The 15,758-nt window shown below is 40.6% G+C and overlaps 2 protein-coding genes and 1 non-coding gene across 3 annotated transcripts; 1 reads left to right on the top strand and 2 right to left on the bottom strand.

The window, feature by feature from the left end:
- Positions 1 to 128: 128 nt before the first annotated feature.
- On the top strand, positions 129 to 3,757 carry mospd1 (motile sperm domain containing 1). Its single transcript, XM_085420074.1, has 6 exons — positions 129 to 286; positions 1,657 to 1,939; positions 2,048 to 2,123; positions 2,212 to 2,432; positions 2,771 to 2,932; positions 3,052 to 3,757. Exons 2-6 carry the CDS (start codon positions 1,786 to 1,788, stop codon positions 3,081 to 3,083), a joined length of 645 nt encoding a protein of 214 aa, XP_085276200.1. The 5' UTR covers positions 129 to 286; positions 1,657 to 1,785; the 3' UTR covers positions 3,084 to 3,757.
- Positions 3,758 to 6,697: 2,940 nt separating this feature from the next.
- Positions 6,698 to 15,324, bottom strand: pabir2 (PABIR family member 2). The gene is made up of 11 exons (XM_085420051.1): positions 14,562 to 15,324; positions 14,288 to 14,456; positions 14,091 to 14,169; positions 13,942 to 13,995; positions 13,371 to 13,414; positions 13,216 to 13,270; positions 12,831 to 12,932; positions 11,807 to 11,892; positions 11,575 to 11,639; positions 8,834 to 8,930; positions 6,698 to 8,405 (listed from the first exon to the last, which is right to left on the bottom strand). The coding sequence occupies exons 2-11, from the start codon at positions 14,410 to 14,412 to the stop codon at positions 8,267 to 8,269; spliced, it is 846 nt and encodes a 281-aa protein (XP_085276177.1). The 5' UTR covers positions 14,413 to 14,456; positions 14,562 to 15,324; the 3' UTR covers positions 6,698 to 8,266.
- Positions 13,006 to 13,162, bottom strand: LOC146677275 (small nucleolar RNA U109). Its single transcript, XR_014907878.1, has one exon. It is a non-coding gene; the product is annotated as a small nucleolar RNA U109 (small nucleolar RNA).
- Positions 15,325 to 15,758: the final 434 nt, after the last annotated feature.

Below are 15,758 nucleotides of genomic sequence, written 5' to 3'. Positions count from 1 at the left end.
CAAAGCATTCTGCAAATATAATTAAATTATGCCTGGGGGATAAAGTTTTCTGTGCTCCGATCCAAACGTTGTGAAATAGTAATAAACACGTTAGCCCGCGTGCTGGGAGAACATTTACGTTCTCACGTACTCGTCTTCTGCCATCCCAGCATGCACCGCGAGGTCTGCAGTACAATTATTCACAAAGAAAAAAAAGGCTTGAGGAGCAACAACAACAGGGTGGGAGCAGAAGCACAGATCTCGTTTACAGCTCCAACGTTTCACGAACCCGTGTGCTGACAACAAGGTAAAGTTTCACTCTGACTTGCTATTGAAATTAAATAAATCTGCGCTTTGCTTTCTGAAATGACACTGCGTGTAGACAACGTTTAAGAGGCAATTTGCTATCAGCTGGGTTTTCTTAGCCGGCTAACGCTAGCCATCAGTATTGAACACCGTTAGCATTACAGTGAAAATATGTGTTATTACACGAGCAGATAAAGAACATGTTATACCATCGGTATTACTTAATAATAGGCACCGTATTAATTTAAAATCACAGTTGTTATAGATTTATGTCAAATATTCAACGAAAAACCTATTTCTGGTGTTTGTTTACGTTGTTACCTGTGCTTTAAAGACAGTTTTGAGTTTATATACACTAACGAAATGCTAAAGAAATCTAGATAACTTAATAACATATCATATCTCATATACTGAAAGTGACTTCGTAGCATCGTGCTTCAAATGTAGTGATTTTATTGTGTTTTTCTGACGTGGAGCAAACTATACGTAGAAAATAAAAAGTGTTACGACACCACAGGTCTCGCTCCTCGAGTTCTTCCGTTACCATGTAAACACAAAGGGCCACGTGACCAGGCACATGGAGTTCACTTTAACTTTGTTTGCCTTTAATAAAAAGTTGTACCAATGAAATTGCCTTAGCTTTCTCGCTTATCATTAAGGTCTGAGTTTTGTTTCAAGTATTTGCCTTTAAAAATACACGTAGCGTTAAAATATAGCACGTGTAGGATTATCAGTATATAACAAAACCTTGCTGTGCTCAAGTTTTAAAGACATGGGTTTAGGTGGTTTAGAAAAGGTTTATCAATGTAAATATCTTATTACACTGTTAAATTAAAAAAAAAACAGACTAAACTAAAACATTTAGATGAGTCTAACATTTTCATTTTTTTAATCACGTAAGTGATATAATAATATTTTTTGCTTTAAATACAGAGTATTTAAAAACAGAGTAAATCTAGAATCTAATTAAGTTATAAGTGTTTAAATGTACTTTTAAATATACTAGAATATCATAATAAAATTAAGGCTATGGGGGTGGGTTAACATTTGTTGGCGGGGGATGGCTTCACTCTTTGTTATGCAGTGGGGGTGTGGAAACAGAGGGTGTGAACCCACAGAGGTGGGGGAGAAGCTAAACAGACAAAGCATCCAAGAGGTGGGCAGAAACTTGCCTTTGAGTCACTAAAGTAAACAAACAGGCACAGTAAAGTGTAAGGTAACTAGAAGCTATAGGAGATATATGAAAAAAATGAAAGAAATGTATTACCACTACACTATTACTAACCTATTAGAGTTTCATAAAATGTAAAAGAGTGACAGGCTGTTGCCTCTTGGCGTATTTTGCGTTTCATCACTTGTGTTTCTTCACAGTATCATGTCATGGCCCTAAGGAGCTGAGAGTGGGAAGTGCTGTTCACCTGAAGGGAGCTCACAAAGCTTGAGAGTTGCTAGAGAAGAGTTGGCGGGGCCTGGGCAGAGGGTAGAGCTCAGCGGGAGCCAATGCAGCAGCAGCATCGACCGCCAGAGCTGGTGGGAGGAAGCCTTCCCGTGTTCGTGTTCCCCAATGAGCTCGTCTTCTATGCCGATGATCAGTCGTCTCACAAACAGGTGCTCACGCTCTACAATCCCTATGAGTTCGCCCTCAAGTTTAAAGGTCAGTGAGCAGATCGAAACAACATCTCTGTGTTTACGTATAATTGTTATGTTCATTTTTCATCTCCAATCACATGGCTACGTCGTGTATTGTTTTCTTCGTTGTCAGTGCTGTGCACAGCGCCAAACAAGTACACCGTGGTGGATGCAACTGGAGCCGTCAAGCCTCAGTGTTGCGTTGATATGTGAGTTAGTTCACGCTTTGGTGAACCTAAACTAGCAGATTGATTAATTTATTGCTATCTGTACAGCTAACTTTCTGCATCCACGCAGAGTAATCCGACACCGAGATGTGCGCGCGTGCCATTATGGGGTCTACGACAAGTTCCGGCTGCAGGTGTCAGAACAGAGTCAGCGGAAAGCTCTGGGCCGCAAAGAGGTGACGGCCACTCTCCGTCCCTCTGCCTCACAGGACCCGCCTAGCCCCCGGCCCCAAGATGAGGAACGCCGAATTGCTGACAGCGAGTTTTTTGAACAGACTGCATTCCAGACAGGTAGGAAAAAGAGGGGAAATCGCTGCTGTGTGAAACTGCCTCTAGATGGAGCCAAATTATCACAAAATTCAATTGGTGAGCATTTCAAACGATATCGCTTATTCTAATTTTATTATTGTTCTTCCAACCCTGTGTTGCTTTGTTTTAAATAATATTCTTAATTATACCCACATTAATTTAGTGCCACATAATCTGCTGTATATTGCTATTGGGTCCCCCTTCAGACTTAAATGGAAGCAGTTTAAGTTAGTTTGGTAAATTACCAGGCTTTTTCTGAGTTACACAAGTGATTGCACTCAATCTAAGTGTGTTTATTTGTGTGTATGTGACACTTGCAGAGAGCCGTCCTGTTGCTGGAGGACCCAGTCTGTTGACAGTACTGCTTGGGCTGGTGTGTATGGCCGCCCTGATGCTCCCGACACTTGGGGAGCAAGAATCTACTGTGCCTGTCTACCTCCACTTAAGTGTTAACAAGAAACTTGTAGCTGCTTATGTTCTCGGTGAGTAAAAACAGAAGGAAGTTGCATGTTCCATTCTGAAGTGAGAACCAGGCTGTTTGTTTTGACAAAGCGTGTGATGAAATTTATATTACCCGGTGTTATTTCTTGTCATATTTTAGGGCTTCTTACAATGGTCATTCTACGCACATGAAGTGCCGTGAGCCGAAAGGAGGGAAGAAAAGAAACAGAAACATGAAGAGAATGTTCTCCCACCAGAGGCACTACTACGAGTAAAAAAAAAGTAGAGCTGACAGCAGGGGAACAGGGGTACTTATTCGATTACCTCATCCTCTGAAAAATACATTTTAGCATACTTGTTTTCAAATCTACACATTTGTGTTAATACATACACGGAACTAAAGTGACGTAAATGGGAAGAGCTGTCGTGTGTAAGGTCAGAGTGAGGGGAGCTGTCCCTGAGATAAAGGGCCTGTGAAGAAGCGTGAGGCCATTTGCTGTTGTTTGGCCTCACATATTGTCTGTAACTCTGTTGCCATTATGTGAAAGAAAGTGGTCATTTCAGTGTGAAGGAATCAACATGCAAACGCGGTACTTGTATATAAAGCCATTAAAGTTTTGTTACCTGTTACCATTATTAAATTGATGTTTTTTTAAAGCTTTTTAGAGTAGACTGAAGACTAAATGCCGTTCCTTGCATGTGTGGATACTTTGTATGAGTGGGCTTTAAGTTTGTTAGCAGTAAGATACTTCTACCTGTCACCAAAGGAGGGATCTCCTCTTGAAAGAAGAATGGTTCGCTTGCCATGCTTTATCAAATGTTTAATAAAGTCTCAATACAGCTGTAGTGTGTCATGTTCAAAGATAGATTCTGTTTTATTTTTTACACATTACATGTTGTGTCAGGAAAGCACACGGCACAGAACAGGACAATAAAGCTCCTGTTAGCTTTGCAATGATGGTGCCTGAAAATAATCCAGCGGTCTCCCTCGGGGAAGGGGCAAAGCAACATGATGTGCAGCTGCTTGGGAACCAGTTGCCTCTAAAGCTGTAAATAAGGCAGAGAAATAACACTGAAGAAATTATACAGAGAGGGACGTGACACTCAAGAGAATGCTGAACTGAAATCTGTGGAAGCATTTTCCAGCAGCGAAGATGGAGGATACGCATGCACAGGGTTGTCTGATGGCATGCAAGACATTATGCACACATTGTTCTATGAAGTATTAAGATATTAATAAAAGTAAAGTACTATGAAATTACATAAATATTAACAAAACACAGCTAAATACAACCAGGAGTGAGAACGGTGTAAAGGACTATTATAAAGTTGGTGCATCCAGTAACCTACGTTTTTTTCTAGTACAGTCATTTCTCCACAGTCATCATCCCCACGTGGACACATGTTAACAGCACAAATACTTATTTCAACTTGTGTTTTTAATCACATTTAAGGAAGAATATTTTAAGCCACCCAAAGCGTCTGTGAATATTTCAGCTTGGACACCACTATCTAAAGTGTCCCGACAAAAACGAAAAGAACAAAAATGAACTATGATTGACTGATTATTGAGGGACTGTCTTGAAAACAAAGTTCAGTGACTCAAACTTGATCCACCAAAGCAAAAGTTTCAGGTGTAATTAGGGAGCATGCAAACTTTCACTGTTACATCGACAGTTTTAATGAGCAGCACCTGTGCAAAGTTTGCTGTGTGTGTACATCTCTCTGATTCCTGTCAGGATGGCCTGGACCATGTGATCTCTGATGGAGCGGGACACAATGGCCTGGCTTTATGTTGCTGTGTGAGTGGCAGGGATTCAATTCAAAGTGGCCTTTCTAACATCAGTGGAAAGTTTATTCAAAATCTGAGATGCAGTGATCAGAAGGACTCTGAGAACTCTCACCACTTCCTGCAGAGCCAGCAGCGTGGAGCCCTGTGTTTTATAATTTTTACTTCAAGCCATTCAAACAAAACTGAGATACTGAAACATAGTTTAACTGGTACAAACTCCTTCTCAAAACTGACTCACTGAAACTTCAAGTATATCTGGGCTTGAAACATAACGTAATAAACATAATTTGAAAGAAAATCTGCAAATTACTACAGGATATGGATGGACCTTGGATATTTTGTTTCAGCTTCTTATTCATCAAAATTTTGCAGTTTGAACTCCCAAAACCTTCGAAGAGAAACAAAACAGATTTCATCTCAGCATTTATGCTTCCCTTTAAAAAGCCTGGAGGGGAATCCCAGCATGTATCCTGTAAACAACACAGCACAATCATAATGCCTCAAATAATAAATAGATTAATTACTAGGAAATTACCTGTTGCCATCTTTTCTTAGTTAATAATTTTCAGAGAGTTCGATCTTATTCTAATAAACAAACATTTACATATAATAATAACAATATATTAATAATGATACTATTATCACAACTGCAGATATTGACTTTAGGTTGTGCACATTGTTACCATGTGGTACAACAAGCATCAGCATGAAAAAAACTGAAGTGCATTAAAATAAAATGAGAGATCCCATCCTGCAGAGGTCAGGCTCCTGCTGTCCTTTTCTCTGCCCACACTCACGCAGGCTCTGCCCCCTCTAGCCTGCAGATGTCACTGTTGAGGCATTTTGAGCTCAATTTTGATAAATGTCCCTGCAACTATTAGGCTACATAATTATAGGTTGGCTAAAAACAGTTGGGCAATGTTTTTGGCACACTTTGGGCCCCTTACTACCAACTAACTATCGTTACAACTATGAACTCCTTTGTATACCAAAGTATTCTAGAGTCAATCTGTCTGACAGGTAAAGCTTGGCTGAAAGTGGGTCATGCACCAGGAAAATGATCCTAAGTATAGCAGCAGTGAGACTTGCACTACATTCCCAAAAGTATTCACTCACCCATCCAAATCACTGAATTGAGAGTGAATTCAGGGTTCCAATCACTTCCATGGACATTTCCATGACTGTTCCACAGTCAACTGTTAGTGGTATAAGTGGAAGCAACTGGGAACAACAGCAACAGTGGAATCACAGAGTGGTGTCAGTGGATGCTGAGGCACACAGCCTCCTCGTCCAACATCAGTGTCCTCAAAAACGTGAAGCACTTTGAACTGTTTTGAAAAGTGCTATATAAATAGTTTATTTTTTAAATGTACTTCTGGGAGAATGGTAAAACATTTCCATAAACTCAGTCCTAAAGAGTTGAAGCTGTTATCACTATATCATTAAATCCTATGGATTAAGAATCAGATGTCACTCAAGTTCATATGTGAAGGTAGACGAGTGAATACTTTTAGCAATATTGTTTACTTCTAGAAGAACTGGTAACACTGTCGTGCTCCTTGATGCATCCGCATTTAATTTGTATGTTTTGGTTTATGAAGTACTAAAACTGAGAAAAATCAATAATTGACTCCAAAAAAAAAAAAAGTAGTAAAAATAAATGCACGAAATGTCCTATAAAAATACTGGTACCATAATTGATGAAATGTGAAACTTGCTATTCAGATTAAACTTCTCCATTTCCATATAATGTTTGTTTTCCTATATTTATCGTTTCCCATTTTCCCCATGCATTATTTTTATATGGATTTTTAAATATATCCAGTGCATTTGATTGGATATTTCTTTAATTCATTCCTTATTTTTTTTCTGGATTTTTGGCAGTCATAAACTGAGAAAAACCCCACAAACTCCAATTTCCGTTGGACTAATATTTCGGGAATTTATTTTTATTTTGGAAGTTTTGGTCTTCCATATACGAGCGCTAATACAGAAGAAAACACTGATACAAAAGCATAATGAAATAATTTATTTACTCCTGATGTCCGCTACAATAGCAGTCACAAAAGACGAGCAGATTACAGCCTCTATTACAGACATACAGTATAGCATATCATTTGCTAAGTTCATGCCCTGAACACTTCATAAAATGAGCAGAAGAGAAAAAAAAAAAAAAAAAAAAAAAAAAAAAAAAAAACAAAACGCATCGTGAAGGGAACAAAAACAAAGCAGAAACCCCCAACATTTTCCTATTTGTATTTAAAAAACAAAACAAAAAAAAACAAACCCATTCAGTAAGTGAACTGCAACCACACTTGTTTAAATTAAAAGGGCACACTTCCATAAAATGATTTACAATCACTTCCTTTTTGTACCGGTACATAAACATTTAAGGTTACAGAGCCACAGAGGGGTTCGGAAGTATCGAGTTATACGGATGGATATGAACACTGGGGTCAGGACAAATGAAACCAAATTTAGGTGCAAATATCACAGTGCAGGCTTTAACCTCTACATATTGTAGTCAGACTTTTTTCTTCTTCAAATTTAGTTGTTTCCTGCTTAAGACTCACACAGGCTGAAACACTACAGGACCAAGCATCCTGTGCAATATGTGTTGGAGAAAAAAAAAAGAAAAAAGTGTAACCACAGCAGAAAGAGCAGTCTCTTTACTCACAATGTGATGGTGCTGTTTTTTTGCCTCGTGTTCCAGCAGTCACTTGATTTGGTGTAAATGACAGCACAGATGGCTTACTGCAGATAGAACGAATCCAATTTTATAACAAATGTGTTGTCCATAAATAAGAACACTTTGCCAGAAGGAACAAGGGGAAAAAAGAAGTCAGATTTTCATACTTTTATCCACAAAAATCATCCTGGTAAGAACACAGGAACTTTTAGTGTTGAGACTACCAGGAATGATCATGATTTACCACTTGCTCAGAATTACCAATTAAAGTAGCAGCAAATCATTTTTTTGGAGCTGAAGGGGAGGGAAGAAAAAAAAAAAAAATGCAAACACCACAGTTCACAGCCTATACCATAAAAATATTTAGAATATCTGCTCAGGCAGCAGGAAAACAATAAGTTAAATCTTTTCTTACAAAATCTGCAGACTGTGCACACACCAAGGCCAGTGGGCCAGACATTTTCCAGCACAAAAAACAGGGAAATGCACACATCCAAGTAGTCTTTATATGTCCAGTGCTCAATGTCTCTCTCTCTGGTGAGGGGAACTGGCAGGACAGATTTATACAACAGCCACTTATTAGTATCCCTACGAAGGCTGGCACCATCTAAGATCAATTAGCAGCTGGTGCGCGCAGCGACTTCCCTCAGTCCTAGTTTTACTAGGATTACCTCTTACACAAATACATCCATGGCTGTAGTCTCCTTAAAATCGAGACCCTCCATAAAAGATAGCCATAAAAACAGCCAGTCAGAAGAAAGTGTGGGGGAAAACTCCACTTGAAGGAAATGTAGTTGGCGATGTGAAGGGTCTGAAAAGGAAACCAGTTCCCTGGAGAGAAGTCTTTTCCACTCTCTCCCCCCCCCCCCCCCCATAGTCTTAGATATCCCATGCTCATTTGGGAGACAAATCCTGGAGAGAAGCAAAGGGTGAGTTGCTGGACGAGGAAGGAGACACTCCCTCCATTTTGCCTGGCGAGTCGGTGGAGGAGCCCACGCTGCTGAGGCTTCCATCCAGTAAATCTGGAGAGTGACTGAGAGGGAAGAAAAAGGTAGTCTTCAGAAAAGTTTGCATAACTAATTCACCCTGAATGAATGCACTGCTCAAAATCTCAAATGTCAGCACTCACACTGACTCAACTTTGAGACAGAATCGCCCCAGAATCAATATACTTCGATTTCTATGGAAGTAAATAGTTCTTAAATAAAACTGTAAAACTGCTGCCAGTGAGGTGACTGACATTTGATTCCGATCAGAATCAACAAGGCTCAATAAAATCCCCTATTAATTACTCAAATCCTCTTCATGTAGGGGTTTCCTTGTTTTTCCATTTACGAGATGGTGACTAGTAATCAAGCTTGGCTTTTACAGCCAGTGTGTCTGCCTACTTGCCTCAGCACTCAAAAGCTCATCCTTATCTAAGCAGCTTCTTATTTGTTGATGGGCCTGAGAGTTACTTACCAGGAGCTGAGATCTGACAGGTTGGAGACATCCGAGGACAGCATGGTGGTGGTGCCCTGGAAGAGCCTCTTGGGTTGACTCTCCGTTTCCATCTCACCTGCAGAGTAAAAGGCGTCCAACATTTAGAAATTGACACATGAGCTGTGCGACTATTCACAAAAGAGCCAGGCAGATGAACAGGCAAAGTTTACACTTGGTGAACTTTTACCTAGTCACATCCATACTGATTAACAGCACGTTCAATCTGCAGCGTGGCAGTGTTTTGTCAACAGAGGACCACAAAGTACACATGCACACACCAACACACCCAAAATCAAAACAAATGTCATGTTTAATGATTAAGGATTCAAATGTGAACCTCTCAGAATTTGCATATTGCAATAGGTTTACTCTACTTTACCCGTCTGTGTGTATACACAGGCACACATTTACTGGCTACAATGGCAGCAGCAACAACCAGCCTGAGCCGGTTGTGACACTCGTTACCCTCTCATATAATGTTATTTCAGTTCAAAACAATGAGGTTAGAATGATTTAATATTCTCACACTGATTTACTCCATTTAGAAATAACATGCAGTCAGTTTGTTGACTGAAGAGCAGGTTCATTTCAGATGACTCAGACTGAGACTGAGTTGAGACTGCTCGTCAGACATGTAACCAAACCGAGTTGTGTGGCATTAACATTTAGTGTCCAGATCACAAGTCAAATGTTTTTCTTCCAAGAATCTTTATTTCCATGAACCATTATAGATACTGTTTAACCACAGATATGGCACAAGCACAACATCATCAAGTCTGTTTGGAAAATATTTTGAATCTCATGTATAACATCGGCTGGCATGTCTAGCCCTATTGGGCTGTTCGCTATAACGAGATACATCAGACGAAACATCTATCGTTTCATGTTACGCTATTGTTTGTTTCGTGGTATCGCAAAATAAACTGTTGACAGCAAAGTTTTTTCATTGTTTTGATGGTAACTGTAGAATTTCTTGAAGTTCTCTCTTTCTCTTATATTTAATATAACCACACTACAGATGGACAAGTGGCTGTTTTTAAGCGTTGTCATTAGCAACAACAACAACAACAACGGTAAAATCATTGCGTGGCTCCGCCGTCCGCTTGTTTATTTCCCCACATAAACCTTTCATAATTAAGTTGAAGATCCTGTTCAGATTTTTCAAAATAAACTGAATCACACAAAAGAGCCGTCAGGTACTAAAAAATAAACCTTAGAACAGGCGTTTCCCTGCTGCACGCCGTGTAATAAATACTCAATGAAAATTGCGGCCGTGCCTCGACTCCAGGTACACCGCGCTCAGCTGAAAACACTTTAACCAAGCCGAGTTGCCCGAGATTCACAGAATTTACAGAAAATGTAAAAATGTATTTAGTTGTCAGGAGGATGATAAATGTCTCATATCGGGATATGAGATTTTGGTCATATCGCACAGCCCTACCAGCCTAACAAGCATTTCCTGCACCACAGCGCTTAATAAATTAACTTCATCAATATAAAGACCACCGAAGACTCATTTCCACAACATTTGTCCTGTAGTCTAAGAACAGTGATGATTAACAGAAATATGCATGTCATACCATTTAAAATGTATTAAATTCTTAGATGTCCGACATTTCTTTACAAATATATTCTTCATTAGAATCAAAGCTTCAAGGCCGACATGTTGAACAGATGGCTTCTGACTACAGTCGTGCTGATGGACGATAACATCAGAGCTCACCAATCAAGACGACTTTCACCTCATTTCCCCTTTGATGCATTAAATTAAATATTATCCGATTCAAGTTTTAAGTTGCATGTTCACATCCACATCCCTCCCATAACCAACACTTTCGAAACATATGTCCGAGGGCACACAGGTTCATGCCCAGACTTTCAAATTGATCATCATTATATGACAGAAGACTAACAGGATACTTCTGACTGCATGATGGTTTAGAAACTGGAACTTAATGAGCCCACTCACCAGTTTTTTGCTTTTTGGGGAATTTTTTGGCACATTGTGCTTTATAAAGGGTGGATAGTGCTGCCATAATGGAGGGACTATAGATCAAATCATCCAACCCTAGTTCCAACCATAAAAGAAATCTACATCATGATCAGAAAACCTTTTTAACCCTTCGCTGTGACCTTTCAGAGTAATCTCACGTAGACTGAATGGTGTGGAAGGTCACAGCCTATTGAGTTAAAACCAGTTTCTGGTTATGATGTAGATTTCCTAAATAAGTCTAAATCAGGCATTAATCACTGGATGTGAGCACCAGTCTCTCAAGTCAAAACAGATGAACACCTTGGCCATGATTAACTCCTCTCTCAGCAAGGTGTTGTAAAATAAAGTGGCCCCTGATCCCACAGCGAGAACAATGTGCAGAGGTTACACCAGACAAGTCAGAGGACTGACGCCTAAACCCTAAAAACATAAAGTAAAATATGCTTAAGGTAGCTAAAGTTTGTTTTAGGATGCCACCAGCAAACTGATGCGATTATAGCTCATCTCTTTTGAGTGGGAGGTCAATCTCATAATCTCCGTGTAAACACAGAGGGTCAGAGGTTACAAATGCCAGGATGTACATGCACTCAAATCGGCTTCCAAAACAGAGAGCAGAGGTAGGTCTGATTGCAACACACTCAGAGGGAGTGTGCCTGTTTGCTGCTGCGTTAATGTGCAAAGCCTCCCTTACACAGAGCATTGAAAGCATGTCTAAAGCACGACTCACCTTTGCGTTTTATTGGACCGAGTATGCTGGCTCTGATGCAGTTGATCGGACTTTGACTCCGTCGACTGAACAAGACAGAAAACAGGAACAATTAAAATCAATACATTTGGAAATACAGCAACAAACTGTGGGCATGAGCTGAAGTTGCAAACATAATTGTGCAAAGTTTGTAACTGACAGATTTTAACTCTTTAACTTTAAGCTGTGACAGCTCAAAAGAATTTGTACTCACCCAAATCGCCGTGTTGGGCTGGGTATTGGGCTGGGAGTGAGACCATTGCTGCTCACCAGAATTTGTAGTGAAGGAGAGAAACACTGCTGCTTGTAGGAGGGGGAGAGCAGAAAACATAGATAACGCATTAGATAAATCTGCAACTGATAACATTCAAGTGGTGAAAAATTACTGCTTAATCGTCACCAACTTCAGACTGCTCCAAATACTCAGTTTTAGATGGTTTTACATGGTCACCTCAGGAGGGGGGACAAATGAAGGAAGAGGAGCAAGAATTGTTTGTTTCAGACCACGGAGACATTAAAGTGTAGTGCTAATATAAAAATCTGAATTGTTTTGTGGAGCTGGAAAAAAAGCCGAATGAATCTCTTAAGAGAAAATGTTGCATCTTGGAGCTGTAGCAAACTAGAAGCCTTTTTTCACTAGTACCTAATTTGGCTCGACTTTGGTTGGTTTCCACTACAAGCCGGTAACACCTGATGTGCATGAGGATGTTAAAGCAATGCAGCCCAAAGTCCCGTGAAGTCATGTGTATGAGACATGAACACCACAGCATGTTGAGGCGATGGTATATCTGCCGCTCGGTCTACAGCTTTTTGCCAGACTCTGGGATCACGGTGTTTTTTTTCTGGCCATCACGCTCGTTGCTGGGTTTAAAAGAGGGACGTTTTGATTTTCACGAAGGAGACCCTCTCATGACTCATCAAGTGATGCCACTGACTAGCCAATCTGTGAATGCAGTCTGCTGGCGTCACATTTCCAGATCGCATCGGCTCTTTTTACCAGGCACTACCGCATAATGGAAAACCTACAAACGGAGTTGAGCTGTGCTGAGCCAAACAGGTACTAGTGGAAAAAGGCTAAAGGCCTAAGAAGCTCCAGCTTCACTGCAGCCAACTGTTCCCTGTAGGCTGCACATAATTAAATTATTAGTCAACTGGGTTATAGTAAGTAACTAGATCTAGTTAATGAAACTATAATGCGATAACTGTGTGACTCTAACCACAGTTAATGTCAGATGTACCTTTTTTCCTATTCCTCTTGTTGGGGACGGGGCTGGAGACACAGGCACAAAGTCGATTCGCTTTGGAGATGAAGATACAGGCTTTTCCAAATCATTGTCACTCTAAAAAACATTAAAGATTTCACAGTTCACCGTGTGTTTACAGCATCCTTTAGTCCAATAGTAACATCACTGCAAGTGTGGGAGTATTATACTACCAACTCAGCCTGACCTTTAGAGACTGGTGGCCCTGTTAACTCCCAGTTATTTCAGCGTTACTCTAGCATGTTTCTACTTGTCCTCTCTATAGTAACAAAGAGAGACCAAGAAAGGCCAGGGGCCAAAACATGCAAAACTGCCCGTCAGCAGAACATAATCAGCAACATATATGGGACAGAGTTTTTACCAGACTAAGGCTTTCCTCCCAAGAATGGCTCATCTGCATAGCAGCTTGAACTTCCCTGAGTGCACAACAACAATCAGAACATGGAGTCATCAGCCTGTCACCAACAACACAGCAGATCTCCTCATTCAAACACTGTGTATAAATGGATAGCTTACCGTTCATGTGCAGTTTCTCTGTTCATCACATCTATGCCCTCTTCCTGCAAGAGAACAAAAGAGACCCAAAGGTTTAAAAAATAAATAAATAAATTAAAAAAAAAAAAAAATCACATTAGCTACCATCACATCATTTTAACTTTTCTGAGTTATGTTCTTTAAAGTGGACCCATTACATTTTCCCCCTGGATAAAAATGATATGTACTCTTATTAAAATATTATTAAATATGGCAGAGAGAGAGAAAGACATCTTTTTTTGATGGGGGTCAAGAAGAAGCGCTTCAGTTCACAGTACAAGATTAACAAGCCCATTTCAGGCTCAGTCTTATCTCAGATGCTACAACTGAACCACTCCACACCACCAACATCCATGTGTTTTCTTATGGAAATCAAGACTTGCTCTGCAGGAGTGTGATACTAAGAGTTGATTGGCTTGTTAAGATCAAGGACCCTGTGAATGCCTAAAGAGGTTGCTCTTGCATGTCTCTTACTACAGCCGACGTAGACATTGGTCTGAAGAGCTCAACTTCCACAGGAATTACTTTTACTGCAACCACCTCAATTCCTTACTTGTTTAATTTGATGAAGTCTGGTACTCGGGACCCGAATGGGCGATGAAGGAACCTGTAAGAGGAGGACATGGCTGATAATGAGTAAACACTCATTACAGTAACTCAGGCATCTCAATCAAGTTAGAATATGTTTATGAACCACTATACCATGTTGGGCCTGTTCACAACTGTAGTGCTATTTCTCCGGCACCGTAGGACCTCCTTCTGGAACACCTGGGAGTTATCACTGCAAAGACGAATTATGAACGCCTTTAACCATCATGTCAATGCAAATGAACTTATTTCAATGTGTGAATAAGGAAAGAGTTTTAACTTTGCAGTAAATTAAAGTCAGATTGCCCTACCTTAATCCATTTATCATGGGTGCACTGTTGGATCTTCTCAGGTGTCCATCACTTGGAAGTATGGAAGCTGGGATTTCCAGATCCAGTTCCATCTTTTCTTGTGGCATGACTCCTGAGCTGTTCATTTCGCTAAACAACGCTTCACCACCACCCCTCACCGATTCAGCAACTTAAAATGGCGAACCGACTCAGTAAAGTTACATTACTGATCTTCAACCTGTGCAAACTTTACATGTTCTTGAAGCAATATGAGTAAACAGGCAGTTGAGCTCACCTAAGACAAGCCAACACAGTGTAGGTAACTCTCGGCAATCTGCAAGGCCCCGTGCCCAGGGTGACTCCGGTGCTGAAGCAAACTAACGCTGTATATGTACCATAACGGCGTCCAGTCCACAAAGCAGCCGTGTGTTCACCGAAGCTGCCCCTCATCAACCCTGTCTGTAACCGGTCACCAACTTTCCTGATGGATTGTTAGAGAGCCATGGCTATACACACCGCACAATGCCTACTAACAGTTGGTCTGCTGGTGCAAGGCAGCAGTTTGTGACGAGTGGATCCAAACTACCGCTGCATGTTAGCGCCTTAAATGAGCTAGCCGTAGTTAAACTAGCCAAATGGTCGCTCTGTCCACCAACTGAACGCTCGTCTTTCAGTCTACTACAAACGACATTAAAATAGCAGAGCTACATGTAGTGATGCTGATCAGCATACCCCGTAGCTAACACCGCACAGCTAGCTAATGGAAGCCAGTTGGCTCAGCGACAACAAGAGTCCAGCTACCTAGCCCGATAAGCTAACTAGCTAAGTTAACCACAATGCCATTTTCAGAAAGAGAGAGGCCGGGTCACCGTCTCACTTCACGTTTTGTCCATCAGCCCGACAGCTACAACTGCACGCAAGACGAATTAATCCGTGTCAGCTTGAAATATTGTCCACAGACTATCAAAAAAAGAAACGCTTCTGCTGGGCACCGCCAAGAATGAACCAGATCCCCCAGATGATCACACAAGAGCGAAAAGCTAGCAGCGAAGTTCACGTCCCTTTTTTTTAGCATTAGCAGGCCTGTCCAATAAAAGCGCTCCATTAGCCGGCGTGCTCAGGCGGAAAGTATTATGCTCCATCCGTGCGTTTGTTCCCCTCCAATTTCCATACATGCAAACGGTTTCACGGCAAGCCCCGGTATTCACCAGTTCCACAAAGAAATCAAAATTTACTCTGGCACACAAAGACGGCTAACGACGCGATAGTTTGTTAGAGACAGCTATGTTTGTCTTATTCCGGATATTGTTTATATCCTTCCTTGCGATCAAAAAAGATTAATTGAAAAAGAAAGGCATACAATTTATGAAGTATAGTCTCAATGTTTTCTGTAAGGACACTTTTTTTCAGATCTATAAAATAATTATGGCTAAAAGATTTCAGTAAGGTTTTACGGCAGTAAAATTTTACTGGAAAACAAACACCTCAACAG

The sequence above is a fragment of the Rhamphochromis longiceps genome, linkage group LG2 (assembly GCF_057381845.1).
Source record: "Rhamphochromis longiceps isolate RC_006_pf linkage group LG2, R_longiceps_female_GT1.1, whole genome shotgun sequence".
In the NCBI taxonomy this organism is placed as follows: domain Eukaryota; kingdom Metazoa; phylum Chordata; class Actinopteri; order Cichliformes; family Cichlidae; genus Rhamphochromis; species Rhamphochromis longiceps.
This window is presented reverse-complemented; position numbering and strand designations above follow the sequence as displayed.

Bases quoted from the DNA above. Each gene is read 5' to 3' on its own strand.
- pabir2 (XM_085420051.1), bottom strand. From the start codon at position 14,412: ATGAACAGCTCAGGAGTCATGCCACAAGAAAAGATGGAACTGGATCTG. The intron at 13,271-13,370 runs GTAAGCTATCCA...TTGTGCACTCAG, and splicing joins AGAGAAACTGCACATGAACG to GGAAGTTCAAGCTGCTATGC. The intron at 12,933-13,215 runs GTAAAAACTCTG...AATGTTTTTTAG, and splicing joins GGGAGGAAAGCCTTAGTCTG to AGTGACAATGATTTGGAAAA.
- mospd1 (XM_085420074.1), top strand. From the start codon at position 1,786: ATGCAGCAGCAGCATCGACCGCCAGAGCTGGTGGGAGGAAGCCTTCCC. The intron at 2,433-2,770 runs GTAGGAAAAAGA...TGACACTTGCAG, and splicing joins ACAGACTGCATTCCAGACAG to AGAGCCGTCCTGTTGCTGGA. The intron at 2,933-3,051 runs GTGAGTAAAAAC...GTCATATTTTAG, and splicing joins TGTAGCTGCTTATGTTCTCG to GGCTTCTTACAATGGTCATT.